Below are 27,348 nucleotides of genomic sequence, written 5' to 3'. Positions count from 1 at the left end.
CCATGATGAAGTGACTAAATTGAATGCAGGTTTGGGCTGATTGGGATCTCTATCACTCAGGTTTGAACTGAATCCTGGTGCTCTCCCCTTGGATACTGGTTATTGTATTCCTTATACTCCCCACGTTTCCATGTGATCTCGAATGCTTTGTATTACCCTTTTTATCAACGCTGACAATGTATTGTTTTCCACACGGGGGCACCGTCCCTCGCTTTGCAATGTTGGTTCTCTTATTTCTATCTGTTTCTATTCATTGTAACCTTCTTTTCTAAATAAAAATTATAATTTCAAACAATGCTCAACCTGATATTTACACACTCAGGTGCATGAGCAGTGACTGCTCCCCTTCTGCTGTTCAGAAATTTCTCATTGCTCAAGGAATCCCCAGCAATCTCTGGAGGAATCCTGGTTGAAAAAGCCTGCTCTACCCATTATCTGCTCTAGCTAAAACTATATAAAAGGTTTTGGATTGGGTTAAAGCATTAAAGATGTAAAAAACAAAAATTTATATTATATGATAGTAAATATAAAAGATAAATCAATTAATAAATGAATACTCTAATAGAAGAAAAAAGTGAAACAAAATTGATCATAAGGGCTGGTTCACACCAGATGCAGTCCAGTGTGTTTTTTTCTGCATCAAAAATTTATGAAAAGTAGATTATACAGTATGGGTTCCAATGCAGTTAGTTCAAGAGAAGAAAATAAAGTACTGTAAATGCAGAAAAATGCACCAGAGCGCATTTACATGCATCAAAAACACATTACAGCAAAAAAAGACCCCCCAGTAAACTTTCGGGGGGAAAAAGAGGGAAAAAACGCATTGAAGATGCATCAAAAACACACATGCAAAATGCATCTGGAACGCATCCAGACTGCATTTCTGTGGGGTGAACAGGACAGTAACCATTATAGTTTCATATTAAAACCAATTACTGGGTGAATTAGTACCCACCTCCAATATCTCCCACCATCCCTTCCCCTACCAATCTCAATGTTTAAAAAACTCTCCAACTAGCTTTTGTACTTGTTTAAAGAGGTTGTAAACTCGTTTGAGTTTTTTTTTTTTTTTTTACACCCTGCAAAAGAAAGACATAATGAGCTAGTATGCATCGCATATTAGCTCATTATGCAATACTTACCTCAGAACGAGCCCCCGCCGTGCCGCTCACTCACCTCTATGACGGGCGACATGTCTAGTCGCCCGTCTTCCGGGATCGCGGCATCCGGCCATCTGATTGGCCGTAGCCGCGGTGACGTCACTCCCGCGCACGCGCGCGGGAGCCGACAGTCACGGCACGGGGCTCTGAAGGAACGGCACGATCTGCCGTTCCTTCAGAGCGCATGCGCCAGTGACGTCACTGGCGACATGTAAGGTAAATATCTCCTAAACGGTGCATGTTTAGGAGATATTTACAGTACCTATAGGTAAGCCTTATCATAGGCTTGCCTATAGGTACAAGTTGTAGAGGAGGGTTTACTTCCTCTTTAAGTCTGATGTTGTGGTAAAGGCCACAGCACCTCTTCCAGAAGTACACACTGGTAATTCACCACTGCAATCAGGACCATCCAACCTTGTTTCCTCCCATCATATTGACGTCATCATGCTGCCACTGGGGTCCTCAGGATTTGTGTGCACCCCACCAATGGACAGCGATGTGGGAATATAAAGAAAATAGAAGACTCGGGACCCAATAAATTACATGACCTACGATGTATAATTGGGCCATTAAGGTTCTTTTTCAAAGTGAGGGGGGATTAACTAGAAGGTGGTGAGAGGGTAATGTTTGGGGCTGGAGACAGTTTTAAAAAGGGTTCTCACCATACACTTGTTATCTTTTTTAGCCGCCAAGTATGAAGAGCCAGTAAGACAATGCTGCAAAGATGGCATGAGGGAGAACCCCATGGGTCACAGCTGTGAGATCAGAGCCACCCATATTATAGATATGAAGAAACAAGCAGAGCACCTCTAAGTGCAGTATTGGTTTATTGCAGGGAAGCACACAATAATATAAAAACTCACATGGGGTAAAAGATCATAGGCTCAGTATAAGTCTGGTGGTCCCCGGGGATGACTGTGGGATCCAGCGTCTGGAGATGTGATGGTGGTTGTAGCCAAGTAGATGAAGCCGGGAGAAGGAGAGGCCGGTGTTCCGTGAAAAAACCATACCCGTGAGAAAACCATACCCTCGTCACTTCCGGTTCAGCTACGGAGGGTATGGATTTCTCACGGTAGTTAAACTTGCGGCGGGTACATTAAAACACTTGGGGTGCAACATAAATCATGTCCTCTCCTATCGCTGTAACATCCCTCATCTCCGGTAATAAATATAAAAGCGCATCACGGAGCCGCGATCGCCGTCACATTTACGTCTCATACACCCGCCGCCGCTTTTATATTTATTACCGGAGATGAGGGATGTTACAGCGATAGGAAAGGACATGATTTATGTTGCACCCCAAGTGTTTTAATGTACCCGCCGCAAGTATAACATTAGAAACAGTGCCGTGATATTTTCATGTCCACCGAGCATGCGCACTTGTCAAATTCTTTCTCCTTCAATTACGTATCCGGGGCTCTGAGCATGCGCACTACTGCGCTGCTCTGCTGTTTCAGACCGGAAGTGACGAGGGGTATGGTTTCTTCACGGGGTATGGTTTTTTAACGTTACACCGGTGTTCCGTGAAAATTACCTACCCATGAGAAAAACCTACCCTCGTCACTTCCGGTTCACGGCAGTCTGTGTAACGCGAGCAGTTACATCAAAACAGCTGTGCTGCACTATGAGTCATCTCCGCTCCTGTCCCGGTCACTTCCCTGCTCTCGGCTAGTAAATATAAAAGCGGCGGCGGCTGTATGAAAAGATAAATCACGGAGCCGCCAGCCGCTTTTATATTTACTAGCCAAGATCAGGCAAGTGACCGGGACAGGAGCGGAGATGACTCATAGTGCAGCACAGCTGTTTTATGTCACCGCCGCGTCGGTAGGTTTTTTTAACGGACACCGAGATCGTTTCAGACTAGTGCGCATGTGCACTAGTCTGATCCTCAGCTCTTCCATTAGGTATCCGGGGCTGTGAGCATGCGCACTGCTGCGCTGCTCAGCTGTTCCTGGCCGGAAGTGACGAGGGGTAGGTTTTTCTCACGGGGTAGGTAATTCTCACGTTACACCGGCTTTGCATCTTCCGGGTTCGGCTAGTTTCTGGGAACCAAGCTGGAACGCAGCGTGCGCCGCGTGACGTCACCTGGTTCGGGAAAATTACACAATAAGTTTTAGAACATGCGCCAAGCTCACAGCGGGCATGTGCGCTCTTTTCTCAAGTGTAGGTACAGGTTAAACAAAGAAAGAGCCTAATTTATACAAACTGGGATAAAACAAGGGGCATGTCCAATCAACATTCCAGCAAATTAAAGAAACAATGGGAGTGCTAAAGGCAAATAATAATGGGCTGTGGATTAGATAATACCATATATTCTGAAAAAAGGAAATTTGTGCATCTAGAGTTATAATTATATAATAGAGAAACTAACAATCAGTTAAAATATAGTATAACCGGATAGAACAAGGTAAAGAGAAAGAAAAATATGAGGGAAATCATCAAAAATAAATAGAAAATAAAAGATAAAAAATTCAAAATAAAAAATTAGTAATAAAAAGAAAAAAAATGATTAAAAAAATGTATATTAAAAAATAACAATAATAAAAATAAAAAATAAAAATAAGACAAAAGAAAATAAAAATTATTTTGAAAAATAAATATGAAAGATAATTAAATTCATTAAATTAAACGATAGCAAAAACTCAAGTAATAAAAAATATATTATACATATTGTGAAATAGAGTAATACGGAGGAGATATGATGGGGATGAAATGCCTATAAAATGGTACTGATCTCTAACTCCTCATTAAGGCCAAGTGAGTTTTTATATTGTGTGCTTCCCTGGAATAAACCAATACTGCACTTAGAGGCGCTCTGCTTGTTTCTTCGTATGCTTTCTCCCACAGAGCTGACTTCCCTGTGCTGTGGAGCTAGCCCTTACTGCAGTCTTACATCCTATTCCTATTGGCACACTGTCTCTTCCATGGGACTTTTTATTTATTACCATGGACTTGAATATCTTCCATTGTTCTCCATGTATATTATTGTAGAGTTGAGCGGACACCTGGATGTCCGTGTTCGGCGGGTTCGGCCGAACTTGAAAAAAAAGTCTGGGTCCGTGTCCCGGACTTTTTCCGAACTTTACCCGGACACCCAACCCCATTGAAGCCAATGGGGACCCAAACTTTCAGGCACTAAAATGGCTCTAAAACACCAATGGAAAAGGCTAGAGTGCTGCAAGTGGCAGCAAAACGTAGTTAAGAGCATGGCAAGTGCTCTGCAAAAAAATGTGGATAGGGAAATAACTTAAAACAACAAAAAAAAAAACAGAAAAATAAAACAATGTTCTTCATCTGTGAAGGACGAGGCCCATATAGAGTAGGAGGGAGGTTGAGGTGGTGGTGGATGTGTCGGTGTCATAGGCGTGCGCACAGGGTGTGCTGGGTGTGCCTGGGCACACCCTAATCACCTAGGGCACATTAGCATTATCGCTCTGTTTGCCAGTGAGGAGATGGGAAAGATCTCCCTCGGAACTGCTCTGCCATAAGAGAAGTGCCACACACTTCTATTTCACTTTGCCAGCAGGGAGAGTAATGTACCGGGGCCATATACATGTAGGCAAACACATGCATGTGTATTTAAACTTTGGGGTGCACACCCTAATGCAATAGGCTGCGCACACCTATGGGCGGTGTAGGTGGAAGCGGCGGTGGAGGAGGACGAGGTAGCCAACACTGCTTTTTTTCAGTCATTTTAAATGAGGGTACACCCCAAAAGAGTGAGAAAGATCAAAAATAGAACAATGGCTGGGTAAGGTCGGTATCCATCTCTATTCTGCACAAGGTACGGAAAAGTCCTGTGGGATCCATGCCTGGTTCATTTTAATGAACGTGAGCTTGTCCACATTGTCTCTGGACAGGCGGCTGCGCTTGTCTGTGATAACGCCCCCAGCCGTGCTAAATACACGTTCAGATAATACACTGGCTGCAGGGCACGCCAGCACCTCCAAGGCATAAAGGGCAATCTCAGGCCATGTGCCCAATTTGGAGACCCAGAAGTTGAAGGGGGCAGACCCGTCATTCACTACATGTAGGCGTGTGCACACATACTGCTCCACCATGTTGGTGAAATGCTGCCTCCTGCTAAGACGTTCCATATGAGCTGCTGGTGCTGCTGTTTGTTGTGGCGTGCTGACAAAGCTTTTCCACATTTCGGCCATGCTAACCCTGCCTTCTGAGGTGCTGTCGGTGCCCTGGTTGCGTTGGCGACCTCTTCCTCCTCCTCCTCTGCCTTGGCCTTGTGCTTCCACTGTGGCCCCGCTGTCAGGTGGGAATGCCAGCAGCATCGCGCCTACCAGCGTGTGCTTGTACTCGCGCATCTTGCGATCGCGCTCCAGTGAGTGAATTAAGGACGGTACGTTGTCCTTGTAACGGGGATCCAGCAGTGTGGCCACCCAGTAATCAGCACAAGTTAGAATGTGGGCAACTCGGCGGTCGTTGTGGAGACACTGCAGCATGTAATCGCTCATGTGTGCCAGGCTGCCCAGAGGCAACGAAAGGCTGTCCTCTGTGGGAGGTGTATCGTCTGTGTCCTCTGTATCCCCCCAGTGTAACGCTCCGGCGTTTGTTTAGTGAACTGGATTTGCAGCTGCAGAATTTCCACTCAGTAGTCGTGTAGAGATGTGTTGAATCACCATATCCAACTCTCCAGACTCATCATTGTGGCCCAGCCTGCTTCAGCATGCAAATATACAGACACTCAATAAGATGTTCCTGGAGTGATAGGTTGTATACGATAGTATAGAGGTGATGTGCTGAAAGGACAGGCGTGAGTAGTGATAGCAATGATAAGCACTCAATAGTAATGTTCAGGAGTGTAGCAGATGGTGATAGATAGTATGCAGATAGGTTAGCAATCATGTACAAGTAACAGGTGGTAGGGGACAGCAGATGGAGTGTACAGGAGATACTAACTTAGTGCAAGGATATAGATGGTAGTAGACTCAAGAGCTAGCAATCTATGTAACAGTGCAGATGATAGAAATAGTAATGCATAGATAGCAACAGTCTTTAGTATGCAAGAGTAGATAGTGTAAGTTGATAGGAAGGAATCCCCTGTGGGGTACTTATCACTAGTTGGTTAGAAAGATGAAGGGTCCGGTAATGAAATAATGATCAGGTAGCGAGATACAGGATCAATAGCGAGGTACAGGATCAAGTAGTGAGACTCCGGTCTATCCAGATATTGGGGAAATAGCTGGAGGCTTCGGCAGCATCAGACAAGGCTGTATAACATGCGGTTTGAACGAACACCTTGTGAGTGAAAGCCGGCGATTGAAATAGCCGCTCAGAGCGGCGCCTAGTGATGACGTCATGCGGCTTAAAGGTATATGCGTTCCACCTAGCTGAAAAGGTGGGACGCAATTGTAGAAGAAATGGGCTATAAGGGTAGCGAAGGTACCAGAATCTTACAGTACCCCCCCCCTTAAGGCCGGCTCCGGAAGGCCTATAGCACTGGTCTCTCCGGGTATTTGGAGTGGAGCCTTCGTATAAGCCTGGGAGCGTGAACGTCAGAAGTATCCAACCAGGTGTCGTCTTGGGGTCCATAGTTTTTCCATCTTATGAGATATTGGAGTTTTCCTCTGTGGATACGAGAATCCAAAATCTCCCTAATCTCAAATTCCTCTCCGCCTTCAACTTGTACTGGAGGTGGAGGCGAGATGGTAGGTCTTATTCCTTGGTTGGGAACATGTGGTTTCAGTAACGACACGTGAAAGATGGGGTGTATTCTAAGATCTGCCGGTAAAGTGAGTTGAACTGCAGCTCTCCCAATGAGCTTTTTAATTGGGAAAGGTCCCAAAAACAAAGGTCCAAGCTTTTTACTGGGGATCTTTAACCTCAAGTTTTTCGTAGATAGCCAAACGAGATCCCCAATAGCATATTGAGGAGAAGGTCTTCTACGAAGGTCGTAGTACCTTTTTTGTTGGCTATGAGCATGTGAGATGGTGGTGTTAAGTAAACCCAGAGAGTCTTTTATTTGGGTAAGATAGTCAGAGGCTACTGGGTTACTTGATGGTAGGATGCGTGGTGGAAGAAGTGTGGGATGAAACCCATAGTTTAGGTAGAACGGACTTTGCTTAGTAGTACTGTGGGTTGCATTGTTATAAGCAAATTCTGCCAGAGGGAGGAGGTCCACCCAATCATCCTGTAGGTATGAGGTGTAGCAACGCAAATATTGTTCAATGCACTGGTTGACTCTTTCAGTTTGTCCATTAGTCTGAGGGTGGTAGGGAGAAGTAAGTTTTCGCTCAATACGTAGTATATGACATAGAGCTTGCCAAAACTTGGAGATGAACTGTGAACCTCGGTCAGATAAAAGAGTCTTTGGAATTCCATGTAGCTTGAACACATGTTTCACTAGTAATTCCGCTGTTTGCTTAGATGAAGGTAGTCTGCGAATAGAAATGAAATGTGCCATCTTTGTCAGATGGTCCACTGACACTAGAATGGTAGTGAATCCTTTGGAAGGTGGTAATTCTACTATAAAGTCTAAGGACACAACTTCCCATGGAACTTTGGGTATTGGTAGACTGCAAAGTAGACCAGATGGTTTTGTAGTGTCAATTTTGGACCTTGCACAGATGTCACATGAGGAAACAAATTTTTGTACAGACGTCTTCATATCAGGCCACCAAAACTGCCTGGTGAGCAAATTAAATGTCTTAGTCATACCCATATGTCCTGCCATAGGTACATCATGTGATAATTCCAAGATCTTGGTACGCATACCAGGAGGTATGTAGAGTTTGTTGTTAAAGTAGAGGAAGCCTTCTGCATCAGCACTTAGTTGTGGTGGTGGTGAATCCAGTCCTATATAGTGATGTCGCGAACATAAAATTTAATGTTCGCGAACGGCGAACGCGAACATCGGCAAATGTTCGCGAACCGGCGAACATTGCGAACCGCCATAGACTTCAATAGGCAGGCGAATTTTAAAACCCACAGGGACTCTTTCTGGCCACAATAGTGATGGAAAAGTTGTTTTAAGGGGACTAACACCTGGACTGTGGCATGCCGGAGGGGAATACATGGCAAAACTCCCATGGAAAATTACGTAGTTGACGCAGAGTCGGGTTTTAATCCATAAAGGGCATAAATCATCTAACATTCCTAAATTGTTTGGAATAACGTGCTTTATAACATCCAGTGTGTGTATACAATCAGGTATGATGTTGTATCGATCAGGTAGTGTAAGGGTTACGCCCTCTTCACAGTGACAGACCAAACTCCCCGTTTAACGCACCGCAAACATCCGCAAACAGACCACAACCGACAAAAAATGGGACAGGAACTGGGCTTTAAGGGTTAGGCTTAGGGTTAGGGTTAGGTTTAGTGTTAGGGGATAGGGTTAGGGTTATGGTGAGATACTTAGGGTTAGAGTTAGTAACCCTAACCCTCTAACCCTAAGCACTAAAAATAACCCTAACCCTAGCCCTAACCCTAACCCTAGCCCTAACCCTAATTCTAATTTTTTTTTCTGGTTCTGGACATGCTACAGAGCTGAAACTTCACAGGTACACTTTTTAGACCCCCCAGACACCAAATCACACAAAAAAAAGTTCTTAAAAATTGTCATTTTTGATAGAGAGCCAATTATTGGAAAAATTAAAAAAAAAATAATACAAAAAAAAAAAAGATTTCTTTGGATTTAGTGTCGGGGGGGGGGGTCTAAAAAGTGTACCTGTGAAGTTTCAGCACTGTAGCATGCCCAGAACCAGAAAAAAATTACAAATTAGGGTTAGGGCTAGGGTTAGGGCTAGGGTTAGGGCTAGGGTTAGGGGGTTAAGTTTAAGGTTAGAGGGTTAGGGTTAGGATTAGGGTTAGGGCTAGGTTTAGGGTTAGGGTAATTTTTATGGCTAGGCTTAGAGGGTTAGGGTTAAGGTTAGAGGGTTAGGGTTATGGTTAGAGGGTTAGGGTTAGGTTTAGTGTTAGGGGATAGGGTTAGGGTTACAGTGAGATACTTAGGGTTAGAGTTAGTAACCCTACCCCTACCCCTCTAACCCTAACCCTCTAACCCTAAGCACTAAAAATAACCCTAACCTTAGCCCTGACCCTAACCCTAGCCCTAACCCTAACCCTAGCCCTAACCCTAATTCTAATTTTTTTTTTCTAGTTCTGGACATGCTACAAAGCTGAAACTTCTCAGGGACACTTTTTAGACCCCCCCAGACAATAAATCCAAAGACTTTTTTTTTTTTTTTTTTTTTAATTCTTCCAATAATTGGCTCTCTATCAAAAATGACAATTTTTAAGAACTTTTTTTGTGTGTGATTTAGTGTTTGGGGGGTCTAAAAAGTGTACCTGTGAAGTTTCAGCTCTGTAGCATGTCCAGAACCAGAAAAAAGATCATTTTTCAGTAGAGCAGGGATGGTGGGAACCCTCCTTTTACACCTATATGATCTTTTTTTTCTGGTTCTGGACATGCTACAGAGCTGAAACTTCACAGGTACACTTTTTAGACCCCCCAGACAATAAATCCAAAGATTTTTTTTTTAATTTTTTTTTTTTTATTTTTCCAATAATTGGCTCTCTATCAAAAATGACAATTTTTAAGAACTTCTTTTGTGTGATTTAGTGTCTGGGGGGGTCTAAAAAGTGTACCCGTGAAGTTTCAGCTCTGTAGCATGTCCAGAACCAGAAAAAAAGATCATTTTTCAGTAGAGCAGGGATGGTGGGAACCCTCCTTTTACACCTATATAATCTTTTTTTTTCTGGTTCTGGGCATGCTACAGAGCTGAAACTTCACAGGTACACTTTTTAGACCCCCCCGGCACTAATCCCAAAAAAGTCATGCCTGCCTCCAAAAATGCCTGATAAATATATAGAAAAAAAATACTCAAATACCAGCCCTAAAAAGGGCTTTTGGGGACAATAGATATATATATATATATATATATATATATATATATATATATATATATATATATATATATATATATATATATATATAAAAATTACACAAATACCAGCCCTAAAAAGGGCTTTTTGGGGACAATATATATATATATATATATATATATATATATATATATATATCCAAAAAAAAAAACCTCAAATACTAGCCCTAAGAAGGGCTTTTTGGGGTGCTGTCCTTACAGCAGGAGTGTACCAAGAACACTGACTAACAAGACTGGGAACACTGACTAACAACTGTCCCTAGCTATTAACAGCAGCAGCAGCACTTTCCCTGCTCTCACTAACACACTGCTTCAGAATGATCTAAGATGGATGCTGCCCTTGCTTATTTATAGGAGGTGGGAGGGTGTGGGAGGGAGGTATGCTGATTGGCCTGGAATGTGTCTGCTGACTATGAGGTTCAGGGTCAAAGTTTGCCTCAATGATGATGTATAGGAGGCGGACCGAACATCGCATATGTTCGCCCACCGAGGCGAACGCGAACATGCAAAGTTCGCCGGGAACTGTTCGCCGGCGAACAGTTCGGGACATCTCTAGTCCTATACTGTGCAGAATCTCTTCCTTCAAGGAACGAACAACACCAATAATACGATCATGAGGTATTATAGGAAGTGAAGGGATTTCGGCGCAGTTATCTTCGGTTAATCGTGATAGCGCATCCGCTTTTTTGTTTTTGTCTGCAGGCGTGTAGGTCACTAGGAAGTTGAATCTTAGAAAGGAATAATGACCAACGTACCTGTCGGTGGGAAAGAGTCTTGTTAGTCTGAAGGTATTGGAGATTCTTATGATCTGTATATATGAGTATTGGCAATCGAGTACCTTCAAGTAAATGTCGCCAATTTTCTAGTGCCAGTTTTATGGCAAGCAACTCTTTTTCACCCACTGGGTAATTCACCTCTGGGCTGCTTAGTGATTTAGAGAAGAAAGCAACTGGGTGGAGTGGTGAAGTATTTGTTGGTCGTTGGGAAAGAACTGCTCCTACTGCCATATTTGACGCATCTACCTCCAGGATGTATTGGAGGGATGGGTCTGGATGGCGTAGTATGGGAGCAGAAGTGAAGCTTGATTTTAACAAGCGGAAAGCTCCATTTGCTTCTTCAGACCATTTGAATGGTTTCTTTACACTTGTAAGTTGTGTGAGAGGTCTCACAATAGAAGAGAAGTTCTTGATGAACTTCCTATAGAAGTTTGAGAATCCGAGGAATCGTTGTAATGCTTTACGAGTTGTTGGTACAGGCCAATCCAGAATACACGATATCTTGCTCATATCCATCTTGATACCGTTCTTAGATATGATGTATCCTAGGAATAGTACTTCTTCCTTATGAAATAGGCATTTTTTCAATTTTACGTATGAATTGTGTGCGAGTAATCTGGACAGCCCAAGTCTTACATGTCTTACATGTTCAGACAAAGATTGAGAATAAATGAGTATATCATCCAGATATACCACAACACAAACATCAAGTAAGTCTCTGAAGATGTCATTTATGAATCGCTGAAATGCTGCGGGAGCATTACACAACCCGAAAGGCATCACAAGATATTCGAATAGTCCGTATCTGGTTCTGAATGCTGTCTTCCACTCATCCCCGTTACGGATTCGGTTCAGGTTGTATGCCCCTTTTAGGTCCAATTTTGAAAAGTAGGTAGCTCCACGCACTTGTTCAATGAGTTCGGGAATGAGAGGTAAAGGATAGCGATCCTTTATCGTAATGGTATTCAATTGCCTATAGTCAATAATAGGCCTGAGACTTGAATCCTTATTGCGGACAAAGAAAAGTCCTGCAGCTGTGGAAGAAGTAGAGGGTCTAATAAACCCTTTCGCTAAATTCTCATCCAAGTATTCCTTGAGATGAGAAAGTTCATCCTGAGAAAGAGGATAAACATGACCGAAAGGTAGTTTGCTATTAGGGAGTAGATCAATAGAACAATCATAGTCCCTATGGGGAGGCAATACTTGAGCATTTTTCTCAAGGAAGACTTCTGATAGATCCTGGTAGCATGGTGGTGGTGTAATTTCATCTGACACCATGGACAGGATCTTTTTATATGATTGGAGGTTACACGTGGTCTCGCAATAGTGAGAGGGGAAGGTTAGAGTCCGTGTTTTCCAATCAATGGTTGGTTGATGTATGTATAACCAGGGAAGTCCCAAAATAATGGGAAAATGTGGTGAAGGTAATACATCAAAAGTGGTGGTCTCAGCATGAGACTCGTTAGCAGTACCAAGGAGTGCTTGTGTCTGATTGGTGATTGGACCAGAAGATAACGGAATACCGTTAATAAAACTAACAGAGACAGGTTTAGATTTTGAATAGGTATTTTATTTAAGGCAACAAAACTAGTGTCGATGTAGTTCCCACAAGATCCTGTGTCGATCATAGCCTAGGTGGTGATCCTAATTTGGTCCCACTGTAAGGTCAAATGAATAAAAAGATAGGGATTAGAAAAAGAAGTCGTTAATCCCCCTAGCAAGACATGTGAACACTCACCCTCTTTTTTGCGGACAAGGGGACAGACGCTTATCAAATGATCCGGGGAGGCGCAGTACATGCAGAGATTTTCAGATCTTCTCCTGGCTCGTTCAGTAGACGATAAAGGTGGGCGTATGGTTCCTACCTCCATAGGAGTAGGGTCAACGGGCGAAACCCGAGAAGGATTGGATAATGGTATTCCCATTTTCTCAGCCTTTCTTTCTCGCAGTCGCCTATCAATATTGATGCTGAGTTGTATTAAGGCATCCAAAGTGCCAGGTAAATCCGCTCGGGCGAGCTTGTCTTTAACGGCTTCTGATAACCCGAGTCTGAACTGGGTTCGCAGAGATGCATCATTCCACCCTGAATCAAGGGTCCATCTTTTGAACTCTGCTACGAAGTCTTCAACAGGTCTCCTTCCTTGTTTTAAAGCCCTCAATTGGCTGTCAGCAGTACTCTGCCTATTTGGGTCTTCATATAAGCTAGCGAGTTCTGCTAGGAATAAAGGATAGGAGTTGAGAAGAGGGTCATTTTTCTCAAAGAGAGAGTCTGCCCAAGCCCGTGGATCACCCGACAAATATGAGATAGTGGTACAGACTTTAATTTGGTCTGTAGTGTAAGTACAAGGTTTTAAATTAAAAAGCAAATGACATGCGTTTTTAAATTCACTAATTTTTTTTCGATCACCTGTAAACACTAAAGGAGGGTTTATTTTAGGCTCACGAGGTTGAGCAGCAGTGAGCTGTGAAACACGGGCTATCTGCTGTCTCGAAGTCTGATTTTCATTTTTTACTTAAGTAAGAGCAAGGATTAATGCATCTACCTTTTGTGTTAATTGTATCACTTGAGTGGCTAATTCTGCTGAATCCATTTTTTGGGTTCGTTCAATCTGTAACGCTCCGGCGTTTGTTTAGTGAACTGGATTTGCAGCTGCAGAATTTCCACTCAGTAGTCGTGTAGAGATGTGTTGAATCACCATATCCAACTCTCCAGACTCATCATTGTGGCCCAGCCTGCTTCAGCATGCAAATATACAGACACTCAATAAGATGTTCCTGGAGTGATAGGTTGTATACGATAGTATAGAGGTGATGTGCTGAAAGGACAGGCGTGAGTAGTGATAGCAATGATAAGCACTCAATAGTAATGTTCAGGAGTGTAGCAGATGGTGATAGATAGTATGCAGATAGGTTAGCAATCATGTACAAGTAACAGGTGGTAGGGGACAGCAGATGGAGTGTACAGGAGATACTAACTTAGTGCAAGGATATAGATGGTAGTAGACTCAAGAGCTAGCAATCTATGTAACAGTGCAGATGATAGAAATAGTAATGCATAGATAGCAACAGTCTTTAGTATGCAAGAGTAGATAGTGTAAGTTGATAGGAAGGAATCCCCTGTGGGGTACTTATCACTAGTTGGTTAGAAAGATGAAGGGTCCGGTAATGAAATAATGATCAGGTAGCGAGATACAGGATCGATAGCGAGGTACAGGATCAAGTAGTGAGACTCCGGTCTATCCAGATATTGGGGAAATAGCTGGAGGCTTCGGCAGCGTCAGACAAGGCTGTATAACATGCGGTTTGAACGAACACCTTGTGAGTGAAAGCCGGCGATTGAAATAGCCTCTCAGAGCGGCGCCTAGTGATGACGTCATGCGGCTTAAAGGTATATGCGTTCCACCTAGCTGAAAAGGTGGGACGCAATTGTAGAAGAAATGGGCTATAAGGGTACCGAAGGTACCAGAATCTTACACCCAGCCACGCACCAGTGATGGCCATGAGCTGGCCTGGGTGCCACCCTGCTGTGAACATGGTTCCATCTCCTCCTCCATCTCCTCCTCCATCTCCTCCTCCTCATCCTCCAGAACTGTGCCCCTGCTGGACAATTGTGTCCCTGGCGTTTCTGTGTGCAGGAACCCACCCTCGGAGCCACTTGCGAATGACTGCCCTGAAAGCCTTGAAAATGTTACCTCTTCATCCTCCTCCTCCTCCTCATCCTGTGCCACATCCTCTTCCATCATCTCCCGAATCGTTTTTTGAAGGAGGCATAGAAGTGGGATAGTTAAGCTGACAACGGCGTCATCGGCACTGGCCATGTTGGTGGAGTACTCAAAACAGTGCAACAAGGCACACAGGTCTCGCATGGAGGCCCAGTTATTGGTGGTGAAGTGGTGCTATGCCGCAGAGCGACTCACGCGTGCGTGCTGCAGCTGAAACTCCACTTTGGCCTGCTGCTGCTCTCACAGTCTTTCCAGCATGTGCAAGGTGGAGTTCCACCTTGTGGGCACGTCACATATGAGGCGGTGAGCGGGAAGGCCGAAGTTACGCTGCAGCGCTGACAGGCGAGCAGCAGCAGGGTGAGAACGCCGAAAGTGCGCACAGACAGCTCTGACATATCGGGGTAATTTTTAAGGAACCTCTGCACCACCAAATTCAGCACATGCGCCAGGCAAGGGATGTGCGTCAAACCGGCTAGGCCCAGAGCTGCTATGAGATTTCGCCCGTTATCGCACACCACCAGGCCGGGCTTGAGGCTCGCTGGCAGCAACCACTCATTTGTCTGCTGTTCTATGCTCCTCCACAACTCCTGCGCGGTGTGTGGTTTTTCCCCCAAACAGGCAAGTTTTAAAACTGCCTGCTGTCATTTACCCCTGGCTGTGCTGAAGTTGGTGGTAAAGTGTTACGCTGACTGGATGAGGAGGCGGTAGAGGATGAGGAAGCGGAGTAGGAGGAGTTAGGAACAGGAGGCAAACTGAAGCGCCCTGCAATCCTCAGTGGTGGAAGGACATGCGCCAAATTGCTATCCGCCTCAGGCCCATCCGCCACTGCATTTACCCAGTGTGCCATTAGGGAGATATAACGCCCCTGACCATGCTTACTGGTCCACGTATCAGTAGTTAGGTGGACCTTGGCACAGATGGCGTTGCGCAGTGCACACCTGATTTTTTCCCCCACTTGGTTGTGCAGGGAAGGGATGGCTTGCCTGGAAAAGTAGTGGTGGCTTGGCATGACGTACTGTGGGACAGCCACCGACATAAGGCTTTTAAAACTGTGCGTCTCCACCAGACGGAATGACAGCATTTCAAAGGCCAAGAATTTTGAAATGCTGGCATTCAGGGCCAGGGATCGCGGGTGGGTAGGGGGGTACTTCCTCTTCCTCTGAAGTGTTTGGGAGATGGAAAGCTGAACACTTCCACAGGACATTGTGGAGATGGTTGGTGACCCAGGTGGTGGTGTTGCTGACAGATCGTCTGTTTGCGGGGTGGCAGGTGCCGGTATCACTACAGAGGTGGATGGAGAGGCTGAGACTGCAGCAGAAGAGGAAGCAGGAGGAGCCAGAGACCTTTCTTGGTTTTGAAGGTGTCTACTCCACTGCAGTTCGTGCTTTGCACTTAGATGCCTGATCATGCAGGTTGTGCTCAGGTTGAGAAGGTTGAGAAGGTTTATGCCTCGCTTCAGGCTCTGATTGCACAGGGTGCAAACCACTCGTGTCCTGTCATCAGCACATTTTCTGAAGAACTTCCACGCTAGAGAACTCCTTTGAGCTGGCTTTGGTGCGCTCGGTCCCTTGCTGCGTTGGGCAGTAGCAGGCGTAGTGTCTAGGGCATGGCCGCTCCGCTTCTGCACCCTGCTCCCTCTTCTGCTGTGCTGGTGGCTCTGTGCGACCACAGCCTCTTCCTCCAAACTGCTCAGGTCACCTGCATGACCTTCATTCCATGTGGGGTCGAGGACCTCATCGTCCTCCACATCATCTTCCACCCAGTCTTCACCCCTGCCCTCCTTGTCGGTCTCCACAATTCTGAGTGCCGCAGCAGTTGGCACCTGCGTTTCGTCATCATCGGAGACGTGCTGCGATGGTCCTTCCATGTACTCATCTTGAGAAATAAGTGGTTGGGCATCGCTGCACTCAATCTCTTCCACTTCTGGGGCAGGGCTAGGTGGATGGCCCTGGGAAACCCTGCTGACAGAGTCATCAAAAAGAAGAAGAGACTGCTGCATGACTTGGGGCTCAGACTGCTTGCCTGATTTGCAAGGGGGTGAGGTGAAAGACGTTTGGACATTGGCTGTAGGTGCCAACTCTGACCTTTCTGCAGTAGACTGGGTGGGAGACAATGTGAAGGAACTGGAGGCACTGTCAGCAACCCAATCTATTATCGCCTGTACATCTTCTGGCCTCATCACTTCTAGAGGCGCATGATGCCCTACCAAATACTGCTGAAGGTTCTGTCGCCTACTCACACTTGAGGAAGGTGTTTCACTTGTGCGTGTAGCTGGCACAGATCGACCACGTCCTCTCCTTGCAACAGGAGCTCTACCAGCAGCACCACGACCCAGGCCACGGCCCCTATTTGACGGTCTCCTCTTATTTCTGTAATTTATGATCTTGCCCTAGAAAGGTGTTTATTGAATAGCGGAACAAAACAACAACAGTATTGCACGGGTGTATCTCACAGTCAAATAAGCAAACTATGCTGCAATTTAATTTTTTTTACCCCAAAAGGGTGTTTATTAAATAGCAGAATAGAAAAACAGTATACAAATACAACGGGTCTATCTCACAGTCAAGTATGCAAAGTATGACACAAATTTCATTTTTTTCACCCTAAATGGGTGTATATTGAATAGCAGAATAGAAAAAAGGAAATAAAACGGTGTATCTCACACAAATACAGACTAGGCCCCGATTACAATTTTTTGTACCCTAAAGGGAGGATGAGGAAGAGGAATAGGAGGAGTTTGGAACAGGAGGCAAACTGAAGCGCCCTGCAATCCTTGGCGGTGGAAGGAGATGCGCCAATCAAATTTAAAAGGTGTATCTCACACGTACCGATACAGACTATGCCGTAATTTAATTTTTTACACTCCAAAAGGGTGTATATTGAATAGCGGAATAGAAAAAAATTTATAACATGGTGTATCTCACACGTACAAACACAGACTAGGCCCCGATTACATTTTTTGTACTCTAAAGGCAGAATGAGGATGAGGAGTAGGAGGAGTTCGGAACAGGAGGCAAACTGAAGCACCCTGCAATCCTCGGCGGTGGAAGATGCACCCCGAAAGATTGGAAGGTGAATCTCACACGTACCGATACAGACTATGCCACAATGTAATTCTTTTTACCCCAAAGGGTGTAGATTGAATAGCGGAATAGAAAACAATTTATAAAATGGTGTATCTCACACGTACAAACACAGATTAGGCCCCGATTACAGTTTTTTGTACCTTAAAGGCAGGATGAGGAGTAGGAGGAGTTCGGAACAGGAGGCAAACTGAAGCACCCTGCAATCCTCGGCTGTGGAAGATGCGCCCCAAAAGATTGGAAGGTGTATCTCACACGTACCGATACAGACAATGCCGCAATTTAATTATTTTTACCCCAAAGGGTGTAGATTGAATAGCGGAATAGAAAGATTTTTATAAAACGGTGTATCTCACACGTACAAACACAGACTAGACCCCGATTACAATTTTTTGTACCCTAAAGGCAGGATGAGGATGAGGAGTAGGAGGATTTTGGAACAAGAGGCAAACTGAAGCACCCTGCAATCCTCGGCGGTGGAAGATGCGCCCCAAAAGATTGGAAGGTGTATCTCACACGTACCGATACAGACTATGCCGCAATTTAATTATTTTTACCCCAAAGGGTATAGATTGAATAGCGGAATAGAAAAAAATTTATAAAAAGGTGTATCTCACACGTACAAACACAGACTAGGCCCTGATTACTATTTTTTGTACCCTAAAGGCAGGATGAGGAGTAGGAGGAGTTCGGAACAGGCAGGAGGCAAACTAAAGCACCCTGCAATCCTCGGTGGTATAAGATGCGCCCCAAAAATTGGAAAGGTGTATCTCACACGTACCGATACAGACTATCCCGCAATTTAATTGTTTTACCCCAAGGGTGTAGATTGAATAGCGGAATAGAAAATATGATATCAAAAGGTGTATGTATCTCACACGTACAGACCCATACTAGGCCCCGATTACTATTTGTTGTACCCCCAAAGGCCGGATGAGGAGTAGGAGGAGTTCGGAACAGGCAGGAGGCACACTGAAGCACCCTGCAATCCTCGGCGGTATGAGATGCTCCCCAAAAATTGGAAAGGTGTATCTCACACGTACCGATACAGACTATCCCGCAATTTAATGCTTTTTACCCCAAGGGTGTAGATTGAATAGCGGAATAGAAAATATGATATCAAAAGGTGTATGTATCTCACACGTACAGACCCAGACTAGGCCCTGATTACTATTTTTTGTTCCCCAAAGGCTGGATGAGGAGTAGGAGGAGTTCAGAACAGGCAGGAGGCAAACTAAAGCACCCTGCAATCCTCGGTGGTATAAGATGCGCCCCAAAAATTGGAAAGGTGTATCTCACACGTACCGATACAGACTATCCCGCAATTTAATTCTTTTTACCCCAAGGGTGTAGATTGAATAGCGGAATAGAAAATATGATATCAAAAGGTGTATCTATCTCACACGTACAGACCCAGACTAGGCCCTGATTACTATTTTTTGTACCCCAAAGGCAGGATGAGGAGTAGGAGGAGTTCGGAACAGGCAGGAGGCAAACTGAAGCACCCTGCCATCCTCGGCGGTGTAAGATGAGCCCCAAAAATTGGAAAGGTGTATCTCACACGTACCGATACAGACTATGCCGCAATTTAATTGTTTTTACCCCAAGGGTGTAGATTGAATAGCGGAATAGAAAATATGATATCAAAAGGTGTATCTATCTCACACGTACAGACCCAGACTAGGCCCTGATTACTATTTTATGTACCCCAAAGGCAGGATGAGGAGTAGGAGGAGTTCGGAACAGGCAGTAGGCAAACTGAAGCACCCTGCAATCCTCGGCGGTATAAGATGCGCCCCAAAAATTGGAAAGGTGTATCTCACACGTACCGATACAGACTATGCCGCAATTTAATTATTTTTACCCCAAGGGTGTAGATTGAATAGCGGAATAGAAAATATGATATCAAAAGGTGTATCTATCTCACACGTACAGATCAGACTAGGCCCTGATTACTATTTTTTGGACCCCAAAGGCAGGATGAGGAGTAGGAGGAGTTCGGAACAGGCAGGAGGCAAACTGAAGCACCCTGCAATCCTCGGCGGTGTAAGATGAGCCCCAAAAATTGGAAAGGTGTATCTTACACGTACCGATACAGACTATGCCGCAATTTAATTCTTTTTACCCCAAGGGTGTAGATTGAATAGCGGAATAGAAAATATGATATCAAAAGGTGTATCTATCTCACACGTACAGACCCAGACTAGGCCCTGATTACTATTTTATGTATCCCAAAGGCAGGATGAGGAGTAGGAGGAGTTCGGAACAGGCAGGAGGCAAACTGAAGCACCCTGCAATCCTCGGCGGTATAAGATGCGCCCCAAAAATTGGAAAGGTGTATCTCACACGTACCGATACAGACTATGCCGCAATTTAATTCTTTTTACCCCAAGGGTGTAGATTGAATAGCGGAATAGAAAATATGATATCAAAAGGTGTATCTATCTCAGATGTACAGACCCAGACCAGGCCCTGATTACTATTTTTTGTACCCCAAAGGCTGGATGAGGAGTAGGAGGAGTTCGGAACAGGCAAGAGGCAAACTGAAGCACCCTGCAATCCTCGGCGGTGTAAGATGAGCCCCAAAAATTGGAAAGGTGTATCTCACACGTACCGATACAGACTATGCCGCAATTTAATTCTTTTTACCCCAAGGGTGTAGATTGAATAGCGGAATAGAAAATATGATATCAAAAGGTGTATCTATCTCACACGTACAGACCCAGACTAGGCCCCGATTACTATTTTTTGTACCCCCAAAGGCAGGATGAGGAGTAGGAGGAGTTTGAAACAGGCAGGAGGCAAACTGAAGCACCCTGCAATCCTCGGCGGTATAAGATGTGCCCCAAAAATTGGAAAGGTGAATCTCACACATACCGATAAAGACTATCCCGCAATTTAATTGTTTTTACCCCAAGGGTGTAGATTGAATAGTGGAATAGAAAATATGATATCAAAAGGTGTATGTATCTCACACGTACAGACCCAGACTAGGCCCTGATTACTATTTTTTGTACCCCAAAGGCAAGATGAGGAGTAGGAGGAGTTCGGAACAGGCAGGATACAAACTGAAGCACCCTGCAATCCTCAGCAGTATGAGATGCGCCCCAAAAATTGGAAAGGTGTATCCCACACGTACCGATACAGACTATCTCTCAATTTAATTGTTTTTACCCCAAGGGTGTAGATTGAATAGCGGAATAGAAAATATGATATCAAAAGGTGTATGTATCTCACACGTACAGACCAAGACTAGGCCCCGATTACTATTTTTTGTACCCCAAAGGCAGGATGAGGAGTAGGTGGAGTTCGGAACAGGCAGGAGGCAAACTGAAGCACCCTGCAATCCTCGGCGGTATGAGATGCGCCCCAAAAATTGGAAAGGTGTATCTCACACGTACCGATACAGACTATCCTGCAATTTAATTCTTTTTACCCCAAGGGTGTAGATTGAATAGTGGAATAGAAAATATGATATCAAAAGGTGTATCTATCTCACACGTACAGACCCAGACTAGGCCCCGATTGCTATTTGTTGTACCCCCAAAGGCAGGATGAGGAGTAGGAGGAGTTCGGAACAGGCAGGAGGCACACTGAAGCACCCTGCAATCCTCGGCGGTATGAGATGCGCACCAAAAATTGGAAAGGTGTATCTCACACGTACCGATACAGACTATCCCGCAATTTAATGCTTTTTACCCCAAGGGTGTAGATTGAATAGCGGAATAGAAAATATGATATCAAAAGGTGTATCTATCTCACACGTACAGACCCAGACTAGGCCCTGATTACTATTTTTTGTACCCCAAAGGCTGGATGAGGAGTAGGAGGGGTTCGGAACAGGCAGGAGGCAAACTGAAGCACCCTGCAATCCTCGGCGGTGTAAGATGAGCCCCAAAAATTGGAAAGGTGTATCTCACACGTACCGATACAGACTATCCCGCAATTTAATGCTTTTTACCCCAAGGGTGTAGATTGAATAGCGGAATAGAAAATATAATATCAAAAGGTGTATCTATCTCACACATACAGACCAAGACAAGGCCCCGATTACTATTTTTTGTACCCCCAAAGGCAGGATGAGGAGTAGGAGGAGTTCGGAACAGGCAGGAGGCAAACTGAAGCACCCTGCAATCCTCGGCGGTGTAAGATGCGCCCCAAAAATTGGAAAGGTGTATCTCACACATACAGATACAGACTATCCCGCAATTTAATTGTTTTTACCCCAAGGGTTTAGATTGAATAGCGGAATAGAAAATATGATATCAAAAGATGTATGTATGTATCTCACACGTACAGACCCAGACTAGGCCCTGATTACTATTTTTTGTACCCCAAAGACAGGATGAGGAGTAGGAGGAGTTCGGAACAGGCAGGAGGCAAACTGAAGCACCCTGCAATCCTCGGCGGTATGAGATGCGCCCCAAAAATTGGAAAGGTGTATCTCACACATACCGATACAGACTATCTTGCAATTTAATTGTTTTTACCCCAAGGGTGTAGATTGAATAGCGGAATAGAAAATATGATATCAAAAGGTGTATCTATCTCACACGTACAGACCCAGACTAGGCCCTAATTACTATTTTATGTACCCCAAAGGCAGGATGAGGAGTAGGAGGAGTTCGGAAAAGGCAGGAGGCAAACTGAAGCACCCTGCAATCCTCGGCGGTATAAGATGTGCCCCAAAAATTGGAAAGGTGTATCTCACACGTACCGATACAGACTATCCCGCAATTTAATATTTTTTACCCCAAGGGTGTAGATTGAATAGCGGAATAGAAAATATGATATCAAAAGGTGTATCTATCTCACATGTACAGACCCAGACCAGGCCCTGATTACTATTTTTTGTACCCCAAAGGCTGGATGAGGAGTAGGAGGAGTTCGGAACAGGCAAAAGGCAAACTGAAGCACCCTGCAATCCTCGGCGGTGTAAGATGAGCCCCAAAAATTGGAAAGGTGTATCTCACACGTACCGATACAGACTATGCCGCAATTTAATTCTTTTTACCCCAAGGGTGTAGATTGAATAGCGGAATAGAAAATATGATATCAAAAGGTGTATCTATCTCACACGTACAGACCCAGACTAGGCCCCGATTACTATTTTTTGTACCCCCAAAGGCAGGATGAGGAGTAGGAGGAGTTCGAAACAGGCAGGAGGCAAACTGAAGCACCCTGCAATCCTCGGCGGTATAAGATGCGCCCCAAAAATTGGAAAGGTGAATCTCACACATACCGATACAGACTATCCCGCAATTTAATTGTTTTTACCCCAAGGGTGTAGATTGAATAGTGGAATAGAAAATATGATATCAAAAGGTGTATGTATCTCACACGTACAGACCCAGACTAGGCACTGATTACTATTTTTTGTACCCCAAAGGCAAGATGAGGAGTAGGAGGAGTTTGGAACAGGCAGGAGGCAAACTGAAGCACCCTGCCATCCTCAGCAGTATGAGATGCGCCCCAAAAATTGGAAAGGTGTATCTCACACGTACCGATACAGACTATCTCGCAATTTAATTGTTTTTACCCCAAGGGTGTAGATTGAATAGCGGAATAGAAAATATGATATCAAAAGGTGTATGTATCTCACACGTACAGACCAAGACTAGGCCCCGATTACTATTTTTTGTACCCCAAAGGCAGGATGAGGAGTAGGAGGAGTTCTGAACAGGCAGGAGGCAAACTGAAGCACCCTGCAATCCTCGGCGGTATGAGATGCGCACCAAAAATTGGAAAGGTGTATCTCACACTTACCGATACAGACTATCCCGCAATTTAATGCTTTTTACCCCAAGGGTGTAGATTGAATAGCGGAATAGAAAATATGATATCAAAAGGTGTATCTATCTCACACGTACAGACCCAGACTAGGCCCTGATTACTATTTTTTGTACCCCAAAGGCTGGATGAGGAGTAGGAGGGGTTCGGAACAGGCAGGAGGCAAACTGAAGCACCCTGCAATCCTCGGCGGTGTAAGATGAGCCCCAAAAATTGGAAAGGTGTATCTCACACGTACCGATACAGACTATCCCGCAATTTAATGCTTTTTACCCCAAGGGTGTAGATTGAATAGCGGAATAGAAAATATAATATCAAAAGGTGTATCTATCTCACACATACAGACCAAGACTAGGCCCCAATTACTATTTTTTGTACCCCCAAAGGCAGGATGAGGAGTAGGAGGAGTTCGGAACAGGCAGGAGGCAAACTGAAGCACCCTGCAATCCTCGGCGGTGTAAGATGCGCCCCAAAAATTGGAAAGGTGTATCTCACACATACAGATACAGACTATCCCGCAATTTAATTGTTTTTACCCCAAGGGTGTAGATTGAATAGCGGAATAGAAAATATGATATCAAAAGGTGTATGTATCTCACACGTACAGACCCAGACTAGGCCCTGATTACTATGTTTTGTACCCCAAAGGCAGGATGAGGAGTAGGAGGAGTTCGGCACAGGCAGGAGGCACACTGAAGCACCCTGCAATCCTCGGCGGTATGAGATGCGCCCCAAAAATTGGAAAGGTGCATCTCACACGTACCGATACAGACTATCCCGCAATTTAATTGTTTTTACCCCAAGGGTGTAGATTGAATAGTGGAATAGAAAATATGATATCAAAAAGGGTATCTATCTCACACGTACAGACCCAGACTAGGCCCTGATTACTATTTTTTGTACCCCAAAGGCAGGATGAGGAGTAGGAGGAGTTCGGCACAGGCAGGAGGCAAACTGAAGCACCCTGCAATCCTCGGCGGTATGAGATGCGCACCAAAAATTGGAAAGGTGTATCTCACACTTACCGATACAGACTATCCCGCAATTTAATGCTTTTTACCCCAAGGGTGTAGATTGAATAGCGGAATAGAAAATATGATATCAAAAGGTGTATCTATCTCACACGTACAGACCCAGACTAGGCCCTGATTACTATTTTTTGTACCCCAAAGGCTGGATGAGGAGTAGGAGGAGTTCGGAACAGGCAGGAGGCAAACTGAAGCACCCTGCAATCCTCGGCGGTGTAAGATGAGCCCCAAAAATTGGAAAGGTGTATCTCACACGTACCGATACAGACTATCCCGCAATTTAATGCTTTTTACCCCAAGGGTGTAGATTGAATAGCGGAATAGAAAATATAATATCAAAAGGTGTATCTATCTCACACATACAGACCAAGACTAGGCCCCAATTACTATTTTTTGTACCCCCAAAGGCAGGATGAGGAGTAGGAGGAGTTCGGCACAGGCAGGAGGCACACTGAAGCACCCTGCAATCCTCGGCGGTATGAGATGCGCCCCAAAAATTGGAAAGGTGCATCTCACACGTACCGATACAGACTATCCCGCAATTTAATTGTTTTTACCCCAAGGGTGTAGATTGAATAGCGGAATAGAAAATATGATATCAAAAAGGGTATCTATCTCACACGTACAGACCCAGACTAGGCCCTGATTACTATTTTTTGTACCCCAAAGGCAGGATGAGGAGTAGGAGGAGTTCGGCACAGGCAGGAGGCACACTGATGCACCCTGCAATCCTCGGCGGTATGAGATGCGCCCCAAAAATTGGAAAGGTGTATCTCACACATACCGATACAGACTATCCCCCAATTTAATTGTTTTTACCCCAAGGGTGTAGATTGAATAGCGGAATAGAAAATATGATATAAAATTGGTGATTTTTCAATAGCACATTTGAACATAGCAGTGTCTTATATCAGTCAGCTCTGCTGCAGGCTATGAAGGGAAAAAAAATGAAAATTTCCCTTTTAAGTTTGTAATTTTTAAATAGATTAGTACAGACTATGCCACAATTTAATTTTTTTTAACCCAAAAGGATGTATATTGAATAGTGGAATAGAAAAAAGTGTATAAATTTTAAAATCACTCAATAATAGCACATGTGAACACAGCATTGTATTATCACAGTCAGCAGCACTGAAGGAAAAACGCTGCACACAACCGACTGATAAAAATATTTTTTTCTCCCTCCTCCTCAGCGGGCAAAAAGATTGTGTTCACACCACCGCACACACAGCAAAATCGATGTAGAACACTGACCCTGCCTATTCTCCAGCCTGTCCCTAATATGATCGATAAGATCGTTTACTGGCACAACCCCCCACACAGCAAAATCGATGTAAAACACTGACCCTGCCTATTCTCCAGCCTCGCCCTAAAATGCCCTAATAACTCACCCTGCCTGCAGCACTCCGACCTGTCCCTGAATTATTTTCGGACACAATATAATTTTTGACTGTCTGTCCCCAATCAGCAGCCAGCACGTATGATGTGTGCTCTGACCCTATACTACAGCAGAATGACGCAGCTGCGCTCGGTCTCGAACTTATAAAGACATGGTCACATGCTTCAGATGGCCAATCACAGCTACTAATACATTAGTAGGCATGGCTGAGATGGCTTAAGGCACACCAGTTAAACGCTTGTTGATTGGCTGTTGAAAGCCCGCCATTAAAAGTGCGCCATTACATACAAACCCGGAAATAAAATGACCGAACACGGATTTTAAACCCGAACATACAGTAAAGTTTTCGGGTCCGTGTTAAGGTAACAAAAATCCAATTATTCGGTACGAACACGAATAATACAGTCCGTGTTCGCTCAACACTATACAGTATTGTTGTTCTGTTATATGATTTATATCATACCATCCTTTTAAATTCTTGAGCCACTTTATTGTCTGACCATTGGTTGTATATTGGTTACATCCGACCCCCCTACAGTGGCCCAGAGCTCTCGCTTTTTTTCCACTATACAGTGATACCTCGGTTCACGAACTTAACTCGTGAACTGACTCTGGTCGCGAACCAAATTGGTAGTGAACCGAGGCACATTTTCCCATAGGGTTCAATGTAAATCTGGTTAATCCGTTCTGACCTTTGTTTTTTGGTTTTTGAAGCACAAAAATATGAAACAAATTACAATACACATTAGTACAGTATAGTAATTAGTGTTGAGCGAACACGGACTGTATTATTCGGGTTCGTACCGAAAAATTGGATTTTTGTTACCCGAACGCGGACATGGACACTTTACTGTATGTTCGGGTAAAAAATCCGTGTTCGGTCGTTTTATTTCCGGATTTTGCATGTTTTGGCGCTCTTTTCATGGCGGGCTTTCAACAGCCAATCAACAATCGTTTAACTGGTGTGCCTTAAGCCATCCCAGCCATGCCTGCAAATGTATCAGTAGCTGTGATTGGCCGTCTGAATGTGACCAAGTCTTTATAAGTTCGAGGCAGCCGCAGCGGCGTCATTCTGCTGCTTAGATCAGGGACAGAGCACACATACGTGCTGGCTGCTGATTAGGGAAAGACAGGCAGGGAAAACGAATTGGTGTCCGGATAGAATTGAGGGACAGGTCGGAGTGTTTAGGCAGGGCGAGTTGTAGGCATTTTAGGGATAGAGTCTGCTGAATTATAGGGTCAGTGTGTTCTACAAACTACAATCGATATTGCTGTGTGGGGTGGGGTCTGTACTTAATCCTGATCTACGATCTCTTCTCAATCCTGTTAGGGAGAGGCTGCAGCTGAATTTTAGGGAAACTGTGTTCTACAAACTACAATCGATATTGCTGTGTGGGGTCTGCACTTATTCCCGATCTACGATCTCTTCTCAATCCTGTTAGGGAGAGGCTGCTGCTGAATTTTAGGGAAACTGTGTTCTACAAACTACAATC

At 44.5% G+C, this 27,348-nt stretch overlaps 1 protein-coding gene across 1 annotated transcript in view; it reads left to right on the top strand.

Annotated features, from left to right (window-relative positions):
* Positions 1 to 27,348, top strand: part of LOC309552830 (A.superbus venom factor 1-like) — a 360,768-nt gene that overhangs the window by 61,321 nt on the left and 272,099 nt on the right. The window contains exon 8 of the mRNA XM_082253740.1: positions 1,846 to 1,963. Coding sequence (XP_082109866.1) covers positions 1,846 to 1,963 — 118 coding nt within the window. The remainder of the gene's footprint in view (positions 1 to 1,845; positions 1,964 to 27,348) is intronic.

The sequence above is a fragment of the Pelophylax lessonae genome (genome assembly GCF_965119305.1).
Source record: "Pelophylax lessonae genome assembly, chromosome: 4".
In the NCBI taxonomy this organism is placed as follows: domain Eukaryota; kingdom Metazoa; phylum Chordata; class Amphibia; order Anura; family Ranidae; genus Pelophylax; species Pelophylax lessonae.
Note: the sequence above shows the minus strand (reverse complement) of the source record. Positions and strands in the feature narration are given on the sequence as shown.